Here is a 26,470-nt window from a genome sequence, read left to right on the forward strand (position 1 = left end):
AAGCATGCTCGCGCGCATACTCGCACCACGTGTCCTCTGTGTTTATGCGCAAGGGCTTCTGGGAAGCGGTGCTCATGGTAACCAACGTAAACAACGACCACCCTTCTCCTCCTCCGCCGCCGCCGCCTCCTCCTTCCAGGCGCTGCAGTAGCGCCAAAGCCGGTGAAAAATGTCTACCATGGCTCACGGCGAGGACCAGTACTATGAAAAGATAACGTCGATTCAGCAAACCATGCACAAAAGGTGAGGCCTCCGTGATTTTCGAAAGCGCGAACACGGCCCGGTAGAAACCGCGGGCTCGAGTTGGGATCTCTGCCGCCATTCAGCCTCCTGTTGCGGCTTGTCACAGTCACAGCGAGTTAGCTTCTTAGCAACACAGGGATGCGATGCAGCTAGCTCGTCCATTAGCCTGTTTACCCGGAGGGCTATCCGCAACCAACAACGGTTATGTTGTGGTTGATTTTACGTGTAAATGAATGGAAAGTTAACGTCACACGACTGTGAAACGACAGCGTACGCGCACACAAGCCATATTTCCTATGGAGCTGTTTTCTTTTCTGTAACGTTATGTGCTCAATCTGCAGAGCGGATTCAACACCAGCACACGCATTACAATTTGCTAATGAGTAAATAGATAATTACCGTACCGCTGATAATTAGCCCAGCAGACCACGGAGATGCTGCAGCAGTGTGTGTGTGTTTGTGTGTTTGTGGGTGATGATAGTTTCCTTCGCTTGTGTTTACAGGGAGAAACGGAGGCTGGAGCTGGAGAGGGAACTGTTTGCTTACTCCAGATCTGATAAAAGAATGTAAGTTGTACAAATTATTGTGTATCAGGGGAGCTTCATCTAAATGTATGCAATTGTAAATAGTGCCCTTACTGTATAATAAGTATTTCATTTTAAATTAGTTTTAGAAATGTATATTATATGTAATCAGCCTGTGTACTTATCCACTGTATACAGCTGTGCTTAGATGCAGCATACTGTAGATTCCAGTGTTTGCATTTGGGGAAAAAAGGTCCAGTTATTTATGTGAATAGGAAATATTTTATTCAACAAAATATCACTGTTTTGATCAAGTGTGTTTTACAGACACAGAGCATCTTTGGATAAGCGGAACAGTCTTGTTTTCTTTGTAAATTGAGTCTTGTAGATATTAACATGCCAGGTCAAAACAGCAAAGTGTAGGATGATATGAGAGCTGAGAATTATTTTAAAATTTAAAACATATTGTGCTTAACCTTTTCTTATGAGAAGTCAAGCTCTTATTTTTTGACAATGCTCTTAGATAATATTTCTGTTGAATAATAGTTCTCCTCTGCCTTCAGCTCACAGATAAAGTATTCCAAACTGCGCAGCTATCTCAAAGAAATCTCTGACAGGGAAGCACGAGCGAAAATGAGAAACCTTGAGCTTCTAAGAGATGTGGAGTGCATAGAAATCAGCATGAAGGAATATCTTCCTGACCATGGACCCCTGCAACAACAAAAGGTATATACACAATTTCATTTGTTCAGTGGAGTAGTTTTTCTCATTATGGATTTATATCGAAAGCAAGCTGAACAAACACTCTACCCACTGAGGCTGATCAATGTTTAGATTTGTATTTGTACATTGTACATTGTATACATTTTAATGATCACTAATTCATGTTTGAATGTGTGTGTTTAGGAAAACAACAACAGGTTACTGCCTACTGACCAGTGATGAGTAACATATCTATTGTATAATATATATAATATGATCGATTTTTCAGAATGAATGTGCGTTTACTGCTGGAGCATGTTCACACACATTTGCCTTAATGCTATGTTGTAATTTTAAAAGAGTAAAAATATTTGCTTGCAGTTGCTTGATGTGACAACAGCAAATACTCAAACTGTGCAATTTATCACGACAAGCAAATGAACGAGGGGGAAAACAATGAGCCAGTCAGATTATCACTTAAAACTCAACGACAGTGCTTGACAGCTTAATATCAAATTAACAAAATTGGCTAATTATGACTCGCTGAGTTAATTGCCCAATATAGAGACTCTGAAGTGCTCCAGAGGTTTAGTCATTCTCTCCCCTCAAGCAGTTGGTTTGTTTCCTCTTGATGCTGTATGAGCTCTACATGTTTGTTGTTATTGTGGTGGTCCTGCTGCCCTTTGTTTGTGGTTTATAGTATTTTATTTTTATTTTACGTATTTATTCTGGGGTTTTACCATGATGTTCTTGATATGATGAAAAGCACAAGTTCTCTGATAGACTGTGAGTAAAGTGAAGTTACACACACACACGCTGCTGATTTTAGTCTATTCTTTTTCAGTATTGGTTGTGCAAGACATTCAGAGCTTTTAGAATTTCTAAAAGCTTTTTCAAAAGGGCTGCTTCCGCAAACTGATATTGTTTTGAAGAAGGGGCGCGGCGTATTTGAGCTAATCCAAGTACCCTTAACAAGATCATTACGTTTTTTTAATTGGAGCAGGGATTAAGGCGGTTAGTCGGGCCGGTCAGATAAAATGTGATGGGAGGTCAGCAGCGACACACAGGACACCCACTTGGGAAAACGTTTTGTGATTGACTGATGCTTGACATTGTCACGTTTGCTGTCATACCCTCTGCTTTTATACCACATACAGATAATATTCAACAGCACTATCACAGCATTATAACAACCAGTGCCTACGGTTGGCATGCAGTGTCAGTTCAACTGTCAAAAATATTATGAATTTCATTTTTCTGCATTTTTACATTATTAATTCAGGATGCACCGCAAGTGATCTGTCTGTCTGTCTACCCTCATATTTCTGTATCATTCTTTCTTTATGTTTCTTGCAGGCTGAGGTTTTGAAAAAGATTTCCAAATGTATGGAAGAAAGGAGGAAAATGGAGAAACATCTTGAAGCAACAGAGGTAATGCGAATGTATGCAACGCAAATTGTATAGTAATATAAAGTATGTATGTATGTATGTATACTATAGTATGTTTGGATTTAGTATAATTGCAAAAAATATATATAAACACTGTATATTACATGCTACATCTTTATGCTTTGTGTGTGGGTGTATTTTAACACATTTTGTTGTATGGTGGAAAAATGGTACTTGTTTTTTTTTCTTTTTCTTGGATTCTTCTTTTTTGAAATGTTTACAAGGTTTATGCAAATCTCAGTTCTATCAAGCTGTGTTTTCAGGTTTAGAATAACAAAGGAAAGTAGACATTATGCCTGGTAAGTCTGTAGAGGAGTCTACATTTAAACTGTGTATCTATAATAGCACAGGTGTCTAATCCTAGCTGGTGCATCTGTACAAGCGATGTAGTTCAAGCCCATAGCTGCTTTCTCCCTTCACTTAAAGCAGTTAAAGCTCTTTTAGATGAAATGTCTAAGACATCTCATAATAACTTGGAGCATGCTGTCTAGAGCAGTCACTTGTAACTGTGTGCAAAACCCCCCTCAGCCTGTCGATATTGTAATGAGCAAAATGGTACCGTCACTCCATTATGCATACAAGCCATTGGCTTGCAGTGTGCATGTCCCTCAGGCTGCAGCATTCATTAAGGGAAGCTTACCGGGCTGAAAGCTGGAGACAGATGATAACGGGATATGATTTTCATATTTAATACATTCCTTGGAAGAGCACACGCGTGCCGCAGATTGATAGAAGAATCAATTGCTACTTTAGTGAAACACTTTCTACTTTGCCCTGCAGCTACCGATGGAATCACTCAGCCAAGAAATTAACTTTTCCTCTTTTTTTACCTACTTTGTGGATCTGCTGGGCAGGCTGCATGGTTTACAGTGAATGTTATTAAGCAGCTAACTGTTTGGTATTTAAGACGCTTATCAGAAAAGAAACAGAAGCCATGCTTTTTGTTATTATGTTTGGAGGGAGGCTTTTTTGCTTCTCTCCCCTCCCCCCCCTGGTGACATTGCAGACATGAATCAAAACTTGTCTAAAGGATTTCTAATAAGATTAAAAGTTAAAACATTGATCCTGAGACATTCTCCTGAAAGATGTTGTGAAAAGAATTCTGACCTTGGCCCAAATACGCCACACTTATCCAAAACTGTGGAGTGGGTAGTTAATGTACTTGAGTTGAATTTCTTTAAAACATAGACTTATTTAAACTGAACATGGAATGAAAGAAGAAAAAAATGAGAGGAAATGTCTGAAAAAAGAATCATTTTTATGAGGTAATGGAAAGTTCAATTGCCAGAAATGAATGATTTTTTTTTTCTTTTTCTTTTTTTTCTCATTTACAGATGAAAGCTGTGCATAGAAAGCAGTGGGGCAGCTCTCTCTCTCATACAGCAAAGAATTTTACACAATCACCAGCAGTCATTTTTATGGACTGCCAGACCTCCAGAGGCTCTGACGTTGAGGCTGGCACCACAAGTGTACACTCACACCAAGCATTACATCGTTCACCCAATCGCAGCATGCAATCCCACGAACGTCTACCAAGTGGCCTTTTGAAGGACTTCAGAGTTGGCGGAGAGGATGCCACCAGCAACCGAGCACATTTATCAGATGACATTTCAGGCTCAAACGATTCCCCTGACGGCAGTAATTTGAGTGACAAACATGAAAGAATGATGGCGGTGCTCCCATCTGTTTGTGCCTTAACAGCCACAGCTGGCAGTGTGCCTTTTGGAAGTGATGATGAACAAGAACCTTCACCTCTGGTGACCTTGACGGCGCCTGAGAAGAATCCGTCTCCCAGCAGCCGAGGCCCCACGAGGGCTGAGAATTCCCCTGCAGAGCACAGTAACTCCCAAGAGGTGGCTCATCAGCCACTTCTAATGGAAGCTGGACAGAGAGGTCTCAGTCATTTGATGCCTGAAGCCACTTCTGGGAAAGAAGCTCAAGATACATCAGGTTTGAAACGTTATTCCTCACTTTCTTATTGTCTTGTACCTATTTATTGTCTCTTCTAAGGTCCACAGTTGAAAGCACTCCCTTTTGACGATTTGAAATAAGCCAAGTGATGCTTTGTTCTGTGTTTACATTCAGATAAATGTGACAGTGTCAGCACGCCAAGTTCTGATGTGCAGTTATCAGAGAGCAGCGCTAGTGACCTGTCCATTTCTCTGACACAATCTGAGTTGGAAGAGGATGATCTACCAGAGGGTGTGCAGCCTGAGAGGGATGCCTCTTCTGGAGGGAGTGAAGATCCCAAACAGCACAGTCAAGATTCATCTCTCCACTCTGGTGGGTCCAAGAACACGTCATCAGCAGTGACCTTGGAAAGGTATAGTATGTATGACTGTACTTTGTTGTCTCAAATTTGCAAGATGACTCAGTAGAGAGAGAAACACTAACATTTTGATCTTGTTCAAATGAGCACAATACACTCTGTCTTTTTTGGGGGTGGGTTTTTTTCCCCACGATTTAAAGCTAAGCAGCCTAAGAAAGGAAAACGTTCCGCTTGGCCACACCGTACCACAGAGGGTTGTTGATGATAGGAGCAGGAGAAAACACCGCACAGCCCCCCCCCCCCCTCGCCACCATCACATCTCAGGCTGACAGAGAGGATTGTGGGAGTCACAGTCTACGCCACCGTGCTCTCTGTAGCTCAGCAGCAGCTGCGGTGGTGGCAGTGATGCATCTTATAGGAAGAGCTCAGGACCTGTCACCAACAATATTGCCATAATCCAAGATAATGCTGTAACAGAGCAATTTTCTGCTTGAGAGACCTCAGGCAGTCCCCAGTGGAGGAGGAAATTTGTGGCACCATAGAGTGTTCTGGAGGGTGGGCATGTGGACAGCACTTACAGCCACAAATCCTTAGCGTGATGATGGCCTCTGAGTTGAAGGATCATTTTGGATGGGGTTAGAGCGACAGAAAATCCCATGTGAATGTTTGCTTCCAGAGCCTCTCCCTACAATATACAGCATTTTATGACCAGGACCTCTTATGCTCTTGAAAAAGAAGAGGAAAACTTTATTTTCTGTAATTTCCGTGCAATTCTTTTGCTATTTTCTTCATTACAACAATGTGGAGTTTAAATTTAGTATTATTTCTGTCCTTGGGTTTGGTACATTGTGGTTGTTACCATTAGATACTTTTTTTTTAATGAAGAGAACTAAGTTGAGCATTTGGTCACAAGACTGTGATTCACACATTATGTTTTATAAGGAATATTATTATATTAGTATTAATAACAAGTTTAAGATGCTTAATATAAAAAAATGTATGAATTTGTATGAACGTATCAGTCGTAGAAATGTATTTCCTCTCACAGAGTGTAGCGTGTTTGTTTGTGCACATCTGTGTGGTCTACTATAACTGTTAATATTATGACCTGAGGAAGAGCTGCAGTTAGCCTGTGCCGGGGAGCCATGGCAGGGGCTCGAGCGCTCATTGTTAACACAGAGGGCTTCTGTGTATGAGCAGAAAACCAGAGGCTTTGATGTAAAGTTCCTCCATCCTCTCCCTCTCGTTCTCTCCCTTTCTCTCTCTCTCCCAAGGTTAGAGTTTATATCACTCCCTCCATTCAGCTCACAGTCAGGAAAAACAAGCCTGGCCAATTCATTAGATTATCCTATTATATTTCTCCTCCAGTGAGGCTGGGTTGAGCTTGCAACTGAAATATCCTTCAGGTCTCTTCTCCGAGACTCATCATAATGCCCTCGCTGTGTCCTGCTCTTTAAATATGTCGTCCCTGAACTGCAGGATGGTTCTGCTCGATTAGGGACGGCATGTCATACAATTAAAGTTGGGATCTTAAAAATCCAATGCAAGTCTTGAAATAGCGGCGCCCAGTGTGTTGGTATTACTTGTGGTCTATTTTTCCCATTCCTTTGTGTGTTATATTTGCTGTCTTTGCCAGCACGGTGAGATTCCCCTGACACCAATCACTCAACGGTGAGGCCATTCCATGTGGTAAATCACCCCGGAGTCGGTACTGTACACTGTAGAGCAATATCGCTGCAGAGAGGCTGACCTCTTCCTCCTAGCTAACAATACTCTCCTGATGATGTCGACACGCGGACAACAGCAGCATCTAAAGTGAGGTTGGAGACCTTGACATGAAAGCTGGCAACAATACAATGAGAGAGAGAGAGAGGTTTGCAGAAAAACACAACTAATTCACTTTCTCCCTCTCTAAAGGTCTCTTTTTGAAGAGCATTGACAAATAAAGTGGAAAGAGAAAGATGACTATTTCAAGGCCCACACTGACGATAAGGGAGAGGGAAAAAAAAGACAGCTTTTGCCTATGCTACTTCAGCCACACTGAAGAGGACTTAGCACAGACGGATTGCACACTACAGAATGTCATGGATATAATTCAAGCTGCTAGCTTAATCAGGATGTTACCAGGAAACAACCTGCAAAAAAGAAGGAGCAATTGTTTGCTGACCCCTAACCCAGGAGCCCATTACAGATTGTCATAAATTCTTTTTGGCCCCTTTTATGTAGGGGGGCTCAGGATCTCTCGGCTTGGGGTTTCTGGGAGAATTCAATGAGGGCCACCCAGAGCTTAATGCTCGAGAAAGAGATGGATTCCCAATATCCACATGCATTAGACGTCCATTTCTCATTTTGCAGCCTCACACAGGACCAGATTAAAGTGTAAATCGCTCACCAAAAAGAAATCATATAAAGGCCCCTCTCATTTCTTACACTTTTGAGTGTGAGACAGTGGCTGTGCTAATGATACGGAGAAATGTGGTTCATAGTAATAACTATAGTTATAATGGCTTTATTTTGTCATTTAACTGTATGTAGCTGATTTGAAAGCCATTGGCAGCTGATTCTACAATCTCTACTAGCATCAACTGCCAGGTTTCTCAGGCTGTCATACAACATGTCATTACATGTGTCACCATTAACAGAGAAGCTTTGAATTGTTCAAGTCCTGTGTAGTGGTGCTAGCATTTTAATGATCAGATTCCTCCAGCAGTCCTTGAATGCGTCAAGGAAATTGCCTGGAAAAATGTATCACTGGGTTTTTTTTATTTTTTTTATACAACTAACAGTCATATTGATCACACAGCCTCCTCCATTTTATTTTCTTTCACCACATTAATGGGCAATGTTTATTCTAGTCTCTCCCAGGAAGGACTCTTTAATCTGCTCGACAGCATCGAAGGACGACTCCATGATGAGCGGACCAATGTGTATGGGGATTCTTCAATTGATGAAAGACAACTCAATAGACTTATCAGGTATACCCTTGCTGTCTTACTCCAGACTTATCTCCCTTATCTTATCTCTCTCTGTTGAAATTAAATGCCATGTATATTTATGTAATGGCCATGGAGCAGTTTGTGCAGATGAGGAAAACATATTATCCTTCTGCTAAGGGCTCTCACTTTAGATGAAGTGTCATCACCGGCATGCACACGTCTTTATTTCTGAGGGGTTTTCAAACACAGGGGATTGTTATAGTAACCACCCTTGTTGAATTGTTATTGGGAGTCAGGGAGATTGTGGATGGCGAATTTGTTTCATTAGACTGGGCTTATTTTTCATAAGCCTTTCATATTTCATAGCATGATTAATTTACCATAATTGGAGTTCTTGTTGTAAAGTGTGGATAAATGTCTCGCAAAAGGAAAGCTTTTTCACTCTTTTTAAACCCAGTATATACTTATCCCCATCTATGCAAACATCCTAGTGCTCCATGGCAATAGATGACTGCTCTCTATATATTGGGCAGCCTTTGTAACGCTGGAGCGGGCTTGAATGACGAGGACCTTGAAGCATGCGGAGCAGTCGTCCTTCATGAGCTTCAGAGGTTGTCATGGAGCACAGCACAGGGCTGTCTGCTACCACAGGACCTAGTGAGCTCTCACCAGTCGAGCCCTGAGCCTAATGAAATAAGGTAAGGCTCCTGGTTTCTCTGGCAATCCAAAGGCTGATTTGATTTTTGTAAATGTGGGTTTGTAAAATGTATCACCATTGCATTGTCAAGTTTCATCATTTATATATGGCGACAGTACTTACGTAACATTGTACATTTGTTTTCATAATGTTTAAGTTTTTAGCACAGTGACTTTTCTGAAATCTTAGGGGGGATAAAAAGGAAAAGAGAATCTATATAATAAAACACTGTTTATGGTATAGAGTTGTGTATAGTAAGTGTTTTATGTGTCACAACGACATTTACGACTCCATAATAACCGGTGCTATAGTCGCACAATTCAGAGCAGAAATATCAATGCACCGACATCTATGGAGTTCAATGGACCTTTCTCTTCTTTTCAGAGTACAGTAAGGTGGATCCCACTTTTCAGACAAAGAGTGGAAGGCTGCCTGTGCATTTTTTTTTTTTTTTTTACTTTTTAAAAATTTTTTATATGACCAGACAGTGGGGGGGGGGCACGCAGTTCAACAGTCGCTGAGATATTGCACGCTACCATTCGATACAGTCTCCCTTGTCCACAAATGTAAAGGTCATCTCTGGTGTCACCTCGTGCGGTAACACTGCATTGGTGAATGTCATGAGTAAATTAAAATGCCCTATCTGTGACTTCCAGTCCTTTGGATAATGAGTAGTTGTACTCTGAGCCAAATCCATGCTCTGCTTCACTACTCTATTGATTTCAATGAGACCTTTCCTGCTATATACTCAGTCCAAAGAAACACATCTAGCAGTGTCACTCTCTTTGCTGTGTGAAATGCCTATTGGTTCTTCAACCTTTTATCCAGTTTTCACCCAGGAGATTCCTCAATATTGCCGTCTGTGCCTATTCATTATTAACTGGAATTCATTAATGATCTGTATCTTCACAAGTGTTTCAAGATGGTGTAGAAAGCAGCCTTTTAGATTGGGTAAAAATTATGCTGAAATGTTTTAATTCTTTCACATAATTGAAGTTGGTAAAACTTATCTTTTTTCCTCGGTTTTCTTGATAATCAAAGAGCATTTGCTGTAAGGAGGTATAATTATGGCTTGTTTTCAGATGTACTACTGTGTATTCAATAAGAAAGCCTCCTCTTTCTCTCCCACCACTCCCACCCCCCCACCCCACCCCTTCGCCACAGCACCAGCCTCCCTCCTGATGCCGCTCGGCTGTGGGATCGCTGGTTCAAGCACGCCCTTCTGCTCAAGGAGCGCCGTGTCCTCAACACTGAGCGCTTGGTCCAGCTGTTCGCGCCGCTGCTGCTGGAGCGCCATGCCACCTACAGCCACCAGGTAGCGTCGGAGGCACATACACTGCCTGCGCCTACACAACGCACGCACGCACGCACACACACAAACGAGAGATCACACACTTGCAATTGAAAGACACGCAGCCCCCAAAAGCAAGCAGGCTTTATCACACACACAGATGACTACAGGAGAAAAATGGCTTCTTTTTTTTCTCCTCCTTTGCAAAAAGCCTATTTTTTTTCTGTTGCTGTTTCTTTGCATGTTTTAAAGGGAGCTGTAGTTGGTACTGAGTGCCCTCTTTGTGTCTGCTGTTTGAAACCAAGCCCTGGCTGCCTACTCATCAGATTGCTCCACACATTGACCTAGACAGAAGGGAAATCCTGACCCATGTGCTAATCGCAAATTACAGCCTCTGCTTGGCTTCTTTCATCTCATGTGGTGTATTCATCGGAGAAACACTTGCTTTTAATTTGGCATTAGCCAAAAGTATAGCCATCAGCTGGGTCCGATTGAATGAGGGAGCCATTTGGACCTTCTCCACAACGGACAGGATTATTTTAAATTTCCCACTCATTGACCTTGTGCAGATCATGCTCAATTAAACAAAGAAAGAAAACTACTCTGAATATTCACACTAAGAGCCCAAAGATGATGTCAAGAGATTTGTCAGGAATCCCACTTTTTTTCAACAGAAAGCACCATTGTGTGTGCAGGAAGGATGATCTATATGCATTTTTTTGCTTTATTAATTTTTTGCCAACTCATCTTGTGGGGGTTTTTGTGGCGTGGAGGTTTTGCTCCAGTGTCCCCGATGCAATGAGAGAGGCAAAGAGGGAGACTGTAGAGGCTCTTGAAAATATGAACTGACAAAAGGAGGAGAGGTACTGCCATCTCCATCATTGTGTCCAAGTGCATCAGGAAAAGCCTGAGTGAAAATCTTTCTCTCCCTTTATCTTCCTCATTCTCACTCCATCTACTCCATCTATTTCTTTCTCCCTCCCTCTATTTCTCCATCTCCCCCTTTCTCTCTCTTTCTCTCTCTCTCACACACACTCTCTCTCCTCTCCGTCCTCTCATACAACAGCTTACTCTCCACACAAGAGAAAACAGAAATTTCCATTCACGTCTTGCCACACAGCCTGGCTACTCTGACAAATGGGAGCATGCAGCTCGCATGCACACACTCAAAGAGGCCCTTTGAATATTCAAGTGCTAACAGTTGCATTCATTGATATTTAAAATGCAGTGGGTCTGCGAGAGCCCTCAACTCCCGGTACATTTGACTAAATCTAAAAAAAGAACAAAGACGAATATCGGGGACAAGGATCAAGACAGTTTTTATTGTGCAGCAGCATCAAATACCAAGTGGCAAGCTCAGATTGGCATGTGTTTGCGTCTCTTCCCCTCTCGGAAAATGAAAGCGTGTGCATTGTCAATCTTCAGTGCGACCCTACTGATAACAACTTACAATGTACTTAAAGTTTGTCACTGTCAAAATCCTCCTGATCATCCCCTCCATATTAGTGCTCATTAAAAGTTGCAAATGGCCATCTGAGGCTGAGAGGCAGTCTTTGATCACCAAAAAGAGATGATGATGGCAGGATTTGATATGGGGGAGGGAAAAAGGGAGAGAAAGGAAATCGGTGTGTGGCATCTCCCTGCTCCTCATCTCCCGGAACAGCTCCTCTTAATTGTGTATCCTCATCTCCCCAGAGATAAAAAATGAGCTGGAGAGGGAGGAAGAGAGCAGTTTGTCTCAATCCTCTCAGCCAAGAGAGGAGATATCTGGAACGTGTTGCACATTAACGCCAGGGTGATTGCATTCTTTAGGCGCCTCTCTAATCTCATGGATGAGAAGAGAGGGAGAGCAAAAAAAAAGGGAAAAAAGTGTGATTGAGAGGGAGAGCAGGAGCGAAAGTGTGCGAAATAATCATTTTTTGGTTAAACGAGTGAGAGAATTTGAAGTTATTTTCTCTTGGCGTTTGAACACACACTACAACTGCACCTCTGTGCGAGCAGCCATGGCCGAGTAAATGACTTGCCTAATCGGCGAGAGTTCAATTTGACACTTCCTTCAGAAAATGGGAACAATTAAGAATGTGGTTTTAATTTGTGCTGCTTGCAGGCCAAAGTGCTGCTGAGGACACTTCTGTCCCGGTCCAGTGAGGAGTGCCCCTCAGCAGAGGACAAGAGTGACTTGTCTTCCTCGTGTGGTCCTTCTTCTCTCCTAGCTGACGGTGATGTGAAGCCTGCCAGGCCTGTACAGAAGCAATGGATTCAAGGTAACCCGAAGATTATCAGTGTGAGGACACTAGGAAAAATGCAATTAGACTACAGTATTTGAATCCTGGGATTTGGTTAAATTAGTTACGGAGGAACGGCTGCATTTTCCAACAATCAAAAACTCTCCTTTCGGCAAGTGGTGTAGTTTCATTACAGTTGCAAGTAGTTTCCTGCAAACCTCCAAAACATTCCACACTGAGTTAAGTCTGTCTTTGCACAGTCATATGCAACAAGGCCATTAATAGGAACAAATGTAGACTACTGCTATTTTTTGTGAACCACCTCTGCAGAGAACTAAAACTTCCCTTTTATGAAAGAAATCAATTTCACCCTAGAGCTTTTTTATGAATCCCTCACAGCCCAGTTTTCATACAGCCGGCTATTCAGAGCTAAAGAAAGACCCCCCATTCCCATTTCTATCCCTAGACTCCCTTCCTCCCTGCTACTGCTTCTCACTATGCGCTTCCCTTTCTTACAGAACTACAAAGTACTGAAGAGGACAGCCAGGACGAAAGCCCTGTGGAAAGTGTTCCTATTAGAGGTAAAAAGGCATCGCTGGTGCCCCAGCATTCACACTGTCCTTATGTTGTGGTTTGTTTTCTTCCCACTGCAGTGAATAATGGGCTCTTTTACGCAATGGCTGAGGCAGGATGATCAAGGTGAATCCAGGGTCAAAGTCCCACCTGAAGAGCTGCGCTAGTTCTCTCTAATTATCTCCGAGAAAACACTAGCCGCGTTTTCAGCCTGGTCTGAGGCATTCTGGCAAAATTGATAATTCGCTGGCCCGGCATAATGCGGCTACTTTAATTGTCAGGACGCCAGGGTGGGAAGCGTGAGAGATCTGTCATCGCTTCTCATTATCTTCTAAACAATGCTCCAGCAAGGCTGGACTTAAAAAATACTAGATGTGAAGGCATTCTGGAAGCAGTTGGTGTGCCCATCCCTCAGCTGCATCTCTGAAATGTAAAGCAATCCTATATTACCCTTGGCTATCAGATTTCCTACTGAGTGTTTCATGTGTCTGCATCCCTAAGGTGCACAGCCAGCAAAATGAGTACAGTTTCCAATCGGTACACTTAATCAAAAGACCCGTAACCGGCAAAAAAAAGAAAAAAGAAAAAGAAAGACATGACTAAAGATTTTGCAAGGGAAGGGTTTTGCTGTGCTGAGCGACATCAATGTCACAATCAAATACCATGACCTTGGAACTGGTAGTAATTGCCAGGACATGTGTGTCTGTGGACCTAGTGGGTTTTTTTTAGACTACATGTAAAAGCAGTGGCTGTGTAAAGTGCTGTGGGTGGAATATCACTGGAGACTGTCATGCACTGTAAACATCATGTTTTTTAGAAAATGATTAAAAGTTGTATTTTGTTCCGAAACCAAGTCAAAAATGTTGGAACTTGGTCACAAGCGATCACAGTTTATCCTCATCCTTTGATTTGCTCTCTATTTTAGCCACATCATTGAGACAACAGCCCATTTATTATGTACTTCTGCTCTGCTGATTTTTGCCAGAACAGTCTCGGTGCTCCTCTCAAATATGATACCTACTTTAGTGTGCTGGAAAGTAATTATGAGTGTTTTTAAAACAGAAAATCAATCATTGCCTTCCTGTTAGGGGATGCCGAGATAATGTGAGATGCTGATTGCTGTCTCATGGAAACTGTTGCTACATACTGTAGGCTTGAATCAACAGCTTAGCTGATTGAGTGCAGTGTTTTCACACACTCTGTACAGCAGTGAGACCAAAAGACTCAGCTACTGAAGCGTGTTGTCTCAACAAACAGAGAAACCTCTGAAAGTTGGAAACCTGGGTTTTAAGCAAATATTTGACAATGACTTTGTGTGTGTGTCCCTGAACAGAGACAAAAGCATATCAGTTACTTAAACAATCAGCCATGCAGGAAAGGCTGCAGAGTTCTGAAGAGGAGGAGGAGGACGCGGAGGAGGAGGAGGAGGAGGAGGATGGCCTCTCAGGTAAGTAGCAAGCAACAGGAACCTAACCATTGGTCAACACTGGCATATGGTCTCACCACACATAAGGCCACCTTAGAAAGACCACATTGGTTGCTTACATAGATGTAAGCCAAATGACAGTTAAAGCCCAAAGCTGTTATCTCTTTTTATTATCTAATTTTATGTAATTAGCTCAAGTTGGTCGCAATCATTTAGGTCTCACAGTCTAATTTTCAGTTTCCCAAATTTCCATTATCCCAGTATAAAAAGTTTTTTGGGCACATCAAGATTGTACGTATGTTCTTGTGCACTGAATAAACTGTGTCTATATATGTCTTATATTTAAATATTATACATAAAGAAGGTATATCTTCCTCCATTGCCACTGAAAAGTCTCCAAGATCAGTCTCCCATTAGCCGTACCATAAGTTACCATACAAATATGTATTGTTGATTGGCTTGTGATGAGATGTCCAAACCAATTGGTTTTATCAGGCCCTGTTTGCTCTTTTAAGGAATAAATCATGGCAATGAAGAGGACCTGGGGAGGGCCAAACGCTCCTCACATCAAGACCCTTACCCCCGGTAAGAACATTGTTATTATTCAACGGGCCACAGGAAATGGGCCACCAGACACCAAAGTGGTTGATGTACATTTGCATGGCTGCTCTCATAATTCCCTGTTCATTTCCATAAGATCAAGGGGGCGCCACCCATTAACTCGCTTACAAAGACAAAAGGCCCCTAAAGCCCCTCTCACTCACTGTTTGCCAGATTGAGCCAGGTTTTAGAAATCAAAAGCAAAACAGCTACCACAAAAAAAATAAATTGGAGTCATAATCTTACTGTCTTCAGCCTTGTTGTCAGAATGCAAACAGATCATGTCAAGAAGAGAATCGGGGACAACTGTTTTGGAAGGAGGGGACTCGAGTGTTGATAAGAACAAATGTCCTTTGATTTTTCACCCTTGAAACACATTTAGGCTGCTCGAATCAGACTCCTGAGTGGGTTGGAAAAGAACATTTAATGATAAATAGCGTGGTGGAAGGTAACACCATCACAGTTACATTTGAATATCAACACGACTTCATCAAATCTGCAATTGCATGTCGGGTCCTCAGAGCACCTCTTCACTGCGAACCCATTTGGGCTGTAGTAATGGCTGGGTAAACGTTATGAGGAATAATCTTCTCTGATTTCATGTGATTACTGGGAACCACGCTGACACAAGGGCTGAAGTCTGTATCTCCCTGGCCTGGCAAGCAGGCACTCCCAGTCTGCCTATTAGCCCAGGGAAGGGCCTAATGGGCTGGCTTTATTGTGGTCCTCATAGCTGCTGATGTCTGCTACTGCCAGCCCCAGTGACCACCCTCTTTAATAAACATGAGCCAATTTCAGGCCCAGACCCTCTCAGATGGTGCCCGTCTCCCCGTCATTAATGTGCATGGGAAGAACATATATGTGATTAAAGGACATTTGGTCCGAGCGGCGATGAGACACAAGTTGTGTACCTAAGTCAAATTGAACAAATGGGTAGTTATGCATGGCTGACACTTTAATCTCAGTCAAGTTCGGACGGAAGTAGCATCTAGTCATCATGACCACCATCTCCACTTTGGCCATACAACAATTTCCCCTGTTCTTTCTCTGCTTCTCTTGGGCGCTTAGATTTAAGCATTCCACTTACCACCATCACTTCTTGCGCTTTATTGCTGCCACAAGTGGTCTGGAAGCCCTGCACTTCAACTCTGCAGCATGCTCTTGCCCTGCTCCTCTCCTTTCTCCCCATGTCTCACTCTCTCGCTTTCTTGCCCTTTCTCCATGTTTTGCCCCCCCCCCCCACCCTCTACCCAACCACCCACCCACCCCCCTTCCTCCTCAGTGCCACATGTTAATTATTTGCTTTATTTTGTCAGTGAGCTGATGAGTGACATCAAAAGGAGGATGGAGCTGGACTCAATACAAAAATGGCTTCTTCTCTGTTGTCTTAGACAATAATTATGATTTGCCAGTTAAGCCTAGACTACAGCAGAGGGATTGTAGTTTAAAGCAGAGGCTTTGGTGCAAAAAATGCATTTATAGCCCTTTGTGAGGCTCCTCATTATGTGTGGGCCCGATTCATTAAGTAATTGGTTTGCAGTTGTTTACATGAGTATTAAGGCCTTCTATTCAGGGCCTTTGAGAGATACATTGTGCAAATGTTGCATGTTATGAATGCAGAATGAGAGGCGGGGGGCCAGTCCTATTGGCCAAACACTGCACTCGGCTGAAAAGCGAGAGAAAAGCACTGGGTGCTGCTTTGCATAGCAATGACTAGGGCCTTAATAAGCTTTACAGATTAAATACATGCAGTCTATACAAGATGCAAAGAGATACTCTTAACACATTTATATGTGCTCATTTCACTATTATGGCGTTGGAGAGAATTGAGGTCTTTCATATTCTTTTTTTTCCCCTCCCTCCCTCTCTTCCTTGCTCTCTCTCACACAGTGTTTTTCAGTCCGATACTTTTATAGAATGTGCTGTTTATTGTATTATAACTCGTGGGGAAGCGACTGATCTGCAACATTTATTAAGGATTTGTCCATTAGAAATCTTTTGCTGTCTTTGTGAGTGGCAAAGTAAAATCACTTTGTGGTTGAGTGGGGATGAAAGGAATAATGCACGAAGGAGTGAGTCTTAATAAGCAGCTGCACTCCATGTAAAGACCACTTGTTCCCCTTTGTATGCGAGTGCATGCCACTGCTTCCTCTCGTGCAAAGCATCATTGTTCTCCTTTCTACTGTAGGCATTTCAGATGCCACTCCTTTCTTATTTTTATTTGGTTTTTTTTATTTGGGGTTTTTTAATACCTTAACCCGCTCGATCCACCATCCCCCATTTTTGATCCTTAAAAAATGCTTGAACACATGTGCGGACGTGAACACATGCACACACACACGTGTACACACAACAAAATCCTCCAGCCATCAGCCGGTGTGATGATTGTTGTGCCTAGTGCCTGCTTGACAAAAACCTTGACTCAACAATTAGTGGTTTACAGCTTTGCCTTGGACAACAGGATGTGCTCAAGCATTCGACCCCAAATCACTCAGAGTGTCAAAATCAGAAGCTCTCTCTCTCTCTCTCTCTGTCTCTCTCCCTCCCTCTCTCCCTCGTGGGGAGGTGATTTGTGTGGATCTCTGACAGCTCACTGGAAGGAGGGATGGAGGGTGAGAGGGACATGAGCTGAGAGAAAGGAGCGGAGTGGAGGGGAGGGGACGTAAAAAGAGAGAGTGGGAGATAGAGAGACAGTAATGGACAAAGGGAGTGAAAGACGGAGCTTTCCTCTTCTTAAATCCAACAGTGAGTCAAGGACAACATAGCTCAACTGACAATATAATACTTAGTGGTGTGATACTTATGATTATGATGGTATAGTTGCACCATCAGGCATGTGACAACACTGAATCTGTACCTCTGTGATTATCTGGTTTAGACAATCTATCATCTCAACAACTTTTTCACTTGACAGTAAATTAGTCCATCTTTTCCTTGAAGACCAGAGAATTAAATGAAATCAGGCCAAAGCAGGTCAAACAAGGCAGTGACTGTAGTGGCAGGCAGCATTTAGAGACTCCAACCAGAGGAGGTCACTGTGCTACACTGGCTGCCTGTATGAACATCTGATCGCTCTATAAAAAAAATGACAATTGCCTTTTGACACTTTCTATGCTTTATTTCTGCTAATTTTAATACAGTCTTAGGATTTATTTATAGGTTGATGTAAAGTCTACACAGCAAATATCACACTTAAAAAATATGTTTTGTATTTGCTGTTTGACAAAGGCAAAAAAAATAAAAAATAGACAAAATATAGGTCAAATATTTAGGTTTTGAATCTATTAGGTTGTAATTTGTAGTGACGTTTTCTTGGCTTACTTTTTTTTTGCCATCTTATTTTCTCCTAATTTTTTCATGTGTTTTGGAGAAGGTAGCAAATGCTTGCTAACATAGGTGAGGATGTTAAAAAAAAAAAAAAATTGGGGGTAACATGAGATGAATGATTTGTCCTTCAGCCATCCCTTGCACTGGCTGTCTCCACTAGACTGCCACCAGTCAGGAGGAGAGCAGGCTGTGTTGAAATCATTGGCCCAGTACCTCTTCCTCTGAGCTGCAGTACTTACTCATTGCCAGCAGAGAGCACTCACATGTTAGCGAGTGCCCACTCACAGTGCACTCACAGTTGCCTCTCACTGTTTGCCCCCACTGAGGGCTATATCCTGCTACCATTCAGGCCTGGTAGAGTACATCTAAACGGAGCCTAAACAATGTTTCTGTGGGGTCATAGCTGGGATGGGAGTAGGAGTTGATGGGAATGATGAGGTGATGGGTCTCCCTTTACCTTTAGACAAGCACCGCTGCGCAAAAGTGCTATTGTGCTATTAGCATTTGTGCGTGGGTGGCAGGAGCTTAAAAAAAGCCAGGGTAAATAAAAGCAGTTTTCTAGCTATCGGTGTGTGCAAGCCAGTATTAAATGCTTGGTAAGCATTATTTCCTTTGATAGTCCTCACATTCCCAAATGTGATTACAGGATTATAAGTGAAAACTGTATTCATTGACTCAAAGAAACGGATCCCAGTCTTACAGTGGCAATTACTGCACTTTGAAGATGTTTATGTGTATGGGCTATTGGATATTTTTGTCATAATAACTACAACACTGGAAACCGTCTTCTAATATAAACAGCACAGTTCAGATGTGTGATTGCAGCCTTTCTTTTCCTGTGCTGTTTTCATTGTGGTACATGGACATATTTAATGCAGCTTGTTGTTTTAGCTGCACAGTTAATACAATAATCTCACCCTCACGGTTGCATCTCTCAGAAATGTGCAGCAGTAGTGGTAGTGGTTGAATGGTGCAGTAGAAATACCTAAAGATACAACTATCAGTTAAACAGAACCAGAGTCTTGGGGGCAATCAAAGGTAAATGTTGCAAATAGCAAAAATGAAACATTGTTGACTGTAGAGAATAGTCTCAAAGGGACCTTCACTGTATATCAGAGTGGATTTCAGCAAGCCCAGTAATGGTTATGTTGTTTCTTTTCTAGTCCTCACTATTGGTAGCGATATCACCCTCATAGTCTGCCTCAGATATTTAGTCACATGATTGTCCCACATTTGATCATTTGAATTTGTTTTGTGCCCATTGTGTATCCTGGTGTTAGCTGCCAGCACATCTTGTATTGATTGAAAACATGTAACAACAAACCTGATTTGAAAATGATTTCAAAATATGTAAATTTAGCAGCTTTACCAGAAATACATTATTTTCCTCAAAGGCCCAGTTGTGTAACATGCATGAAACTCATCCTACAATTTTAAAGGTCATTGTGGATTGCAGCAGACACAAAAACTGTTAAAACATGGGATAAACAACAATATGAAACAATTGCAAAGGCCAGAGAATGAGAATGAGCGAGGCATTGGAAAAAGGAGGACATTACAATAGCTGTAATTTGCATCATTTTACACATTACATTCACCTCTGTCTACCAGAGCTTGTAAAACACTGGCCAGCCCAGTCTTACATATTCAGATCATTGCCTCAATTAAGGGAAACTCAGCAGAAGATGAACTGGCATAATGTTTATGGAAACTGAATATTAGATTGGTGGGGTCAGATCCACACTGGGCTCTCTATGGTAATAGCCCTGTCTTGAAATCAGCCCTGTCCCTCGCTGAAGTGGAACAGCTGATAGACCATTCCCATTCTGGGATGAAGTTCGAGAAAAGAAAAGCCCAATTTACTCTCCGTAACAGCTATTATTGTGGCAAAGGAGAGGAAGTAATCGTATAGATTATTGCTGTATTTTTGGCGCTGCAGGGTCTGGTCAAGATCTGTTGCCTAACAGTTGTAAATGGATGCACTAGTTCCTGCGTTTTTTTGTGCTTCAGCGTTCGTTTATACTTTATCTCTCAGTCAGTTTAAAAAGCTGAATGTGGATAGCACTGTTAACATGTCATGATTTTTGAACTATACAAAAACTCTTACTGCCATCTCTGAATAACAACTAAACATTAAAACTGATATTTATTTTCTGTCATTTGAAATATTTTGCACATGACCATATGTCATGTCTTGTATGGCCAGTAGCAAGCTAAAAAGATCACATTTGCTGTTTGTAAGCATAATGTAGTCCAGGTGAAAGCCAAAAACACAATCTACAGTAATGTTTGACTCCAAATTAGCCAGAAAAATGTTGGACAGAAATACATTTACTGCCCGTGTAATGTGTGTTTATCACACAATGTGATTGATTATACATAAACTAAAATACACATTTCAACCTTAGTTTCAACAAAACACAATACCATTATATGACAGACAGAAAGGTGTCTTGAATATCTTTTCTTTATAAGTCAGCATCAGATTTGTTTGCTAGCACTTTAAGAATCAGTGTGAATCAGTGTGGTGTCTGAATAGATGCAAGAATCATCCAGACATCCTAAGACATCCTATATCAGCATATTAATATAAACATTGTAAAGGTTAGAGTCTAATGATTGTACCGCCTCTGTTATATATTGCTCATAGCACAAAGCAATCTGCTTGCAGTTTGGAATGGGAGGTGCATCTCTTTTTCCTTCATTCTGCCTTGAGTGGTACAAAGAAGCAATATATAGTTTAGAAAATGGCAATTGGAACACAGCCAGAGTAATTTGGTCCTTATCCTCAATGTACAGTCACATGTGCCAAGACTTAGCTGAGGGAGAGATGAGGAGATGAGGGTGATTGAGAGGATGACAATCAGAGAGGTCATGGGTTTGAATTGATGCAGATGGAGGAACACACCACATGGCTGCTTTTTTTTTTTTTTTTTGCTTGAGCTCATCTGTTAAAAACTGTATGTGCATCTTTCCTCCCTTCCAAGAAGAGCGTCAGTGCAGCCTCCGATATAGAAGGTCCAAACAAATAAGCCATATGGATATGTATGCTAACCTGGGAGATGATGAGGATATATTGTGGCGTTTTCAATAGGCTCTGTGATGATGTAAATTAAAGAGGAGGCCTTTAAAAGTGGAACGGGGGGCCTTATTGCATATGCATTGAGGTAGATCAAAGCCTTTTCGGAGGGCACACATTTACATAGCGATATCACCAGAGCTATGGGAACCTGGCAACCCTGTCTCTGGACTATTTTTTGAATAAAGAGGGCCTTGTGGAAGTCCTCTGGCACAATTAGAACAGGAGTCAAGGAAGTTCCCTCTGCTGTACTGTCTGGGTCTTAGCCAGCTTAGAACCCCCCCCCCCCCCCCCCCCAAACCAACACCACCACCCTCCATTTTTGTCACAGCATTGTTGTATGTGTGCACAGTAGATTGGTCATGTTAGATTCTCTTTTGTATCGTTTCTATTGTTACTTTTGTGTATTGCATTTACTGATTTTCAGTGAATGATTTGTAAAGTAGTTAATTACATATGTAGTATATGGTGTTAGATCTACGCACAACGATAAGCTGCCTTTTTCCTTTTTTAAAGCTTTTTTTTTTTTTTTTGCTGTAAAGTAGTGGGTTATTTTCAAAGAAAGCAGAGGGTAGTAACTTTACAAGGCTATTAACTGTCTCTGTGTTTCCAGGAGAGAGAAGACTCACTCAAAGACTCATTCTGCTATACGGTCAGAGGGTGAGTATAGACAAAGTCATTTTGAATTGCGTGTTAAGGCACTGTCAAAAAAAGGTTAATTACATCAAACAAATCACAGTAAAGAGGGTTCAACCGTTAACAAGTGCGAAATTATTGTAAATTTAGAGTTTCACAAGTACGTCAACTGTTAAATGAAACTTCCCCTGTAAATGCAGCAGTGCCTTTTGAACGTGTGTAAATGAAAAAACTGACCTTGAAGCCAAATGCTGAAAGCTTAGATTTATGTTGTCAGCAAGCACTACCTAATCCACTGATGAATATCTAAAATAATGTGTGCTCTGCCATCACCAATCAACCCTGAAACAAAAGCCCAAGGATCGTTTGGGAAAAGTATGAACTGCTTTAGATATTTCTCTAAAACAGCCTCGCTCGTTAAAATGAAAAGTCTTGCAGCTGAAAATTGGTATCTGAAGTAAGTAACAACTTGTGCTGCAGTGCCCTCGGTGTGAGAGTGGACATATTTGTCACTTCTATGTCTTTCTGAGCTGCTGCACTTAAAAAATAAATAATTCTGAATTTGGGTTGCTCAATTGGAAACCTTTAGGGGCGTTAGACTTGCACATGCATTTACATTTATACACCTGTGATCAGATGACCCAAGATGTAATTCATCATTATGAGTGAAGAAGACCTAGATTAAGTACATCTCAGACTGTATGAATGGTAGACTGATTTTCTTTGTGAAACCAAACTCAAGGTAAGATTTCACTTTAGTGCATTCACGTCCTTCCTGGAATAGTCATAAAGACAGTGTAGAACTGGCCAGATAATGAAATTATGTAGAAGATGTAAAAGGTTACACTTCATTTAAAGCAGAGTGGTATAGTGCTTAAATAATGTGATCTTTTATGTTTTTCTCTCTTTATCTTTTTGCATAGCTTACTGGGACGAATCAGATGACAGCAACGCCGAGATCGAAGCGGCCTTACGTCCTCAACCTTTCAACGCAAACAACGATGACACTGATGGCTTCTATGACTGATGTTTCCCCCAGGGATACTTTTTAAATGCACTACATTATATCGCTGCAAAATTCCAGGCAGTTTGGATCACGGTAATTCACCCCCTGACCATTATTTTAGTGGTCTGCATTGTAAATCATATGCACACTGTATCGTAAAAACAAATAATAAAGTTGACAGCTCTCACGCTGGGTAAAGTATGTGAAGAGTTGTCCAACACTCTGATGTTAACCCTGCTTCAGTCTCTTTATCTGAACAACTCTCCCAGCTCATAATAACAGCTCGAAATAGATTAAACTGATCTTTTAAAGCGATTTGTTTGCACTAGGCTGAAAATCATGCATTTTGAATGCTGCAAGCATCTCCGAGTGCTCTACCTCCAGCATGCTCGAGTGTAGTGATGTGAGTCACCTGTGAAATGACAAAGCACAATGGCCACTCCGCACGCTGCTGCGCGACCTGTGAACCTGCTGAAGAGGCCCATCTCCCAGGGCACAAAGTGTTACAGCGCTAACAAACTCAGAATATTTAGTCCCTTCAGCAAAACGCGCTACACGTATTTTCACAGCTGCTTCTTAAATAATTGCACTGATGTTAAAGAAATACAAAGATATACGCCTTGACTCCTCTAAGCTATTGTGCAAATTAGTCAGGAGTGGCAGGATTGTGCCTGAAAACCACATGAAAGACTCTACCGCAATTTATCATTTTTGCAGCACTGAACGTTCTGTGTCTATTAATAACTCGCAGCTACTGTGTGGGCGGCTACATTCCCAAGTTTACATTTATAGTTCATTATGTCTGTGGTGTAAATTTCCAAAACTGCCATTCTGGGATGTGGTAAAAGCCCCTGGCATTCAGTGTCAGCAGGATTCCATTAGTTAGCTTTAGGTGACTTTACATGCCTGAACCTTTTAAAGTAGGACTCCACATTCATTACCAATAATGGCTTCAGACAGCCCTGACCCACCACAGAAAAGGGACTGTGGCAGAATAATTTGGAGTTTGCTAAAAGGCTCCCCTAACATAATATCCATGTTAAGGAGCATGTCAACAGATACTTGTGTGCGACAGATAGCTCACGGTGGAAGTGGAGTTATATTGTACTAATGTGTACTAACACAATAACATTTTTTAAAAGAACTTTTCTGATTCCATGCCAGACAGACGACGTCAATGATTATATTCAGCTCATTCTTTTTTAGAGCGCGTGTAGTCAAACTGTCACAGGAGGATGTGTAAGGTTTTATTTTGCAGTTAAGGGGTATTATCTACGCGGTGACTGACTCAATTACACTGTCAGCTCTGCCACATTACTTGATCTATCATGTTCAGGTTGACATTAGCTCCACTCTTAAAAGCACTAGTGTAGTAAAGATGATACATGTTTATGTTGATTGAACAGATGGATGTGGCCTCAAGAGTGAAGGATGCTGACAAATATGTTTTGATGACAGTCCTGCAGACCTCTTGCATTTTCTCTTTTCATTTTGCTCTAGAGCTGTGGTTGTACTGAAAATAATTAATAGGTCCAAATTAGAAGTGATTTTCTTAATAGTGGCAAATGTTGATACTGCTGACTCTGATGAAAATTGCTCCCGAAAATTAGCAGGAAAATGTTTTTGGGGTTCATTTGATGCTTGTTTTCACATACAAAAAATAAATAGCACGCAATCATATTCCACAAAGTCAATGTCTCGTTTTTGCGGTCGTCTGTGTGCTTTCATATTCATACTGAAGAGAGGTTATATGGCTTTTTTATGTCTGCATTGCAAACATGTCTACTATAAAAGCTGTACAGAAACGGCCGTTTGTCCTGTTTGTCGCGCCGAGTTGTCACGAGCTGCAACACGAGTTTTCCCGAGTAAGGAAAACGAATTTGATTGGTCGTTATCGAGCGGGCGGGATATTCAAAGCTTGGGGCGAGACTGAGCTCCGTGTGTGTGTGCGTGTGTCAGACGTTTGAATGACGGATTAGGATCCAATATCAGTGGCTGGTGAATCGTGTACAGGCTGACGTATAATCCGTGCGCCTGCATTATCCAATGCGAAAAAAAAACTACACTAAAATACACACTTTCATCCCGGATTTACTCAAAAATAGAATTTTGCACAAAGTTTGGCCTACATCGTCTGATAGATGAGTTATTACACTAATTATATGACCCAGAGTGGGCTTAAATTCAATTTTCTTTTCTGTACACCTTTAATGTTTTAATAGTATGATTGTATCACAGATTGTCGACCTGACTGACATTGGAATTGGTGGAGAAATATACGGGTGGGTGTGGATGCGGTTCCTTGTGTGTTTCTATAAAATGAGAAACTCAAGGCTTGTCTATCAAATGTGAAGGTATCACAAATCCAGACCCAACTGTCCTTGATCACTATAATGTGTCAGCTAAAGTGTAATATTCAAATTATTCCCAGTGGTTCAATGTGAAACCAAAGGGCAAAGAGATTGCTTGACTGCAAAGAAATTTCTTTTCAGATGAAAATAAAAAGTACAATTGTTACAACAAGGAAACCTAAACGGAACATCAGCGAGGAGCAATGTCAGACTTTACACAATGTTTCAATTCAAATTCTCTTTCCTTGGGGGATGGTGTGAAATTTACAGCCTATTAGCGACCACACTGGCTCAGGAAAACGACCTCCTCCTCATCATTGGCTTAAAATTGAGTCAGCAACTAATTAGACTGAATTTGGATCCATAATAACTCGCTGCTGAGGCAGTATGTCTAGCTGTTAATATTCTATTTAGCACGATTGTCTGTAAATCTTTCACAAGCAGTTGGAAAATCTATTCAAAGTAGTCAGCATAGCAACGACAACCATAACTTACAAGACAACCGTCTCTGTTTGTAACATTGAGTGATAGAGCTCATATTTGCACTAAATACTATGACTCATTTGTTATGTGCCCATAGAGCTCTGCATCTGTAACAATGACCAAGGTCTGACACCGCCAGATTTGCTTTGATGCAGAAATACAATGTAAGAGTCACCTCCCGTTGTGTGTGACAACATGGCAGACAGCATTTCATTGCTGATATAACAGGAAAACACAAACGCATACTAGCCAACAACCAGACAGCAATGCAATGGATACAATAATATGGTATTTATGTAACCTAAACTAGTCATCTGAGAGAAATCTGAACTAGATTTTTTTATGTCTTTTATTTTCCCTTGTCTAAGACTGCACAAATGGCCCAACATGTCAGTTCATACTCCATTTACATCAGATTGGTGATCTCAGTTTTAGACTGTTTTACACTACAGTACCTCCATAGCCCCTTTAATTATATATTTTCTCAATTTCATAAATCTTTTTGATTTTCACACTTTAACAGTTTGTGTTGGCCTGTTTCTAGTGTTCAACACAACACATCTTGTGGTTGCATCCTAATGATTTATGATAACAATCTACTGAATTTGAACTGGTCTTGCGAGAAAACAAGACATCTGAAGCCACATCTTGGC

At 41.4% G+C, this 26,470-nt stretch overlaps 1 protein-coding gene across 1 annotated transcript; it reads left to right on the forward strand.

Moving 5' to 3' along the window:
- Positions 1-46: 46 nt before the first annotated feature.
- On the forward strand, positions 47-23,215 carry kiz (kizuna centrosomal protein). Its single transcript, XM_085768553.1, has 15 exons — positions 47-243; positions 747-809; positions 1,331-1,493; positions 2,826-2,900; positions 4,253-4,868; positions 5,004-5,241; positions 8,043-8,162; positions 8,657-8,821; positions 9,985-10,135; positions 12,219-12,375; positions 12,855-12,917; positions 14,243-14,356; positions 14,851-14,920; positions 21,955-22,001; positions 22,901-23,215. The coding sequence occupies exons 1-15, from the start codon at positions 170-172 to the stop codon at positions 23,002-23,004; spliced, it is 2,220 nt and encodes a 739-aa protein (XP_085624679.1). The 5' UTR covers positions 47-169; the 3' UTR covers positions 23,005-23,215.
- Positions 23,216-26,470: the final 3,255 nt, after the last annotated feature.

This window comes from Trachurus japonicus, chromosome 22 (assembly GCF_045865225.1).
Source record: "Trachurus japonicus isolate A0001 chromosome 22, Traja_1.0".
Lineage (NCBI taxonomy): Eukaryota > Metazoa > Chordata > Actinopteri > Carangiformes > Carangidae > Trachurus > Trachurus japonicus.

Bases quoted from the DNA above. Each gene is read 5' to 3' on its own strand.
- kiz (XM_085768553.1), top strand. From the start codon at position 170: ATGTCTACCATGGCTCACGGCGAGGACCAGTACTATGAAAAGATAACG. The intron at 4,869-5,003 runs GTTTGAAACGTT...GTTTACATTCAG, and splicing joins AGAAGCTCAAGATACATCAG to ATAAATGTGACAGTGTCAGC. The intron at 8,822-9,984 runs GTAAGGCTCCTG...CCTTCGCCACAG, and splicing joins CCTGAGCCTAATGAAATAAG to CACCAGCCTCCCTCCTGATG.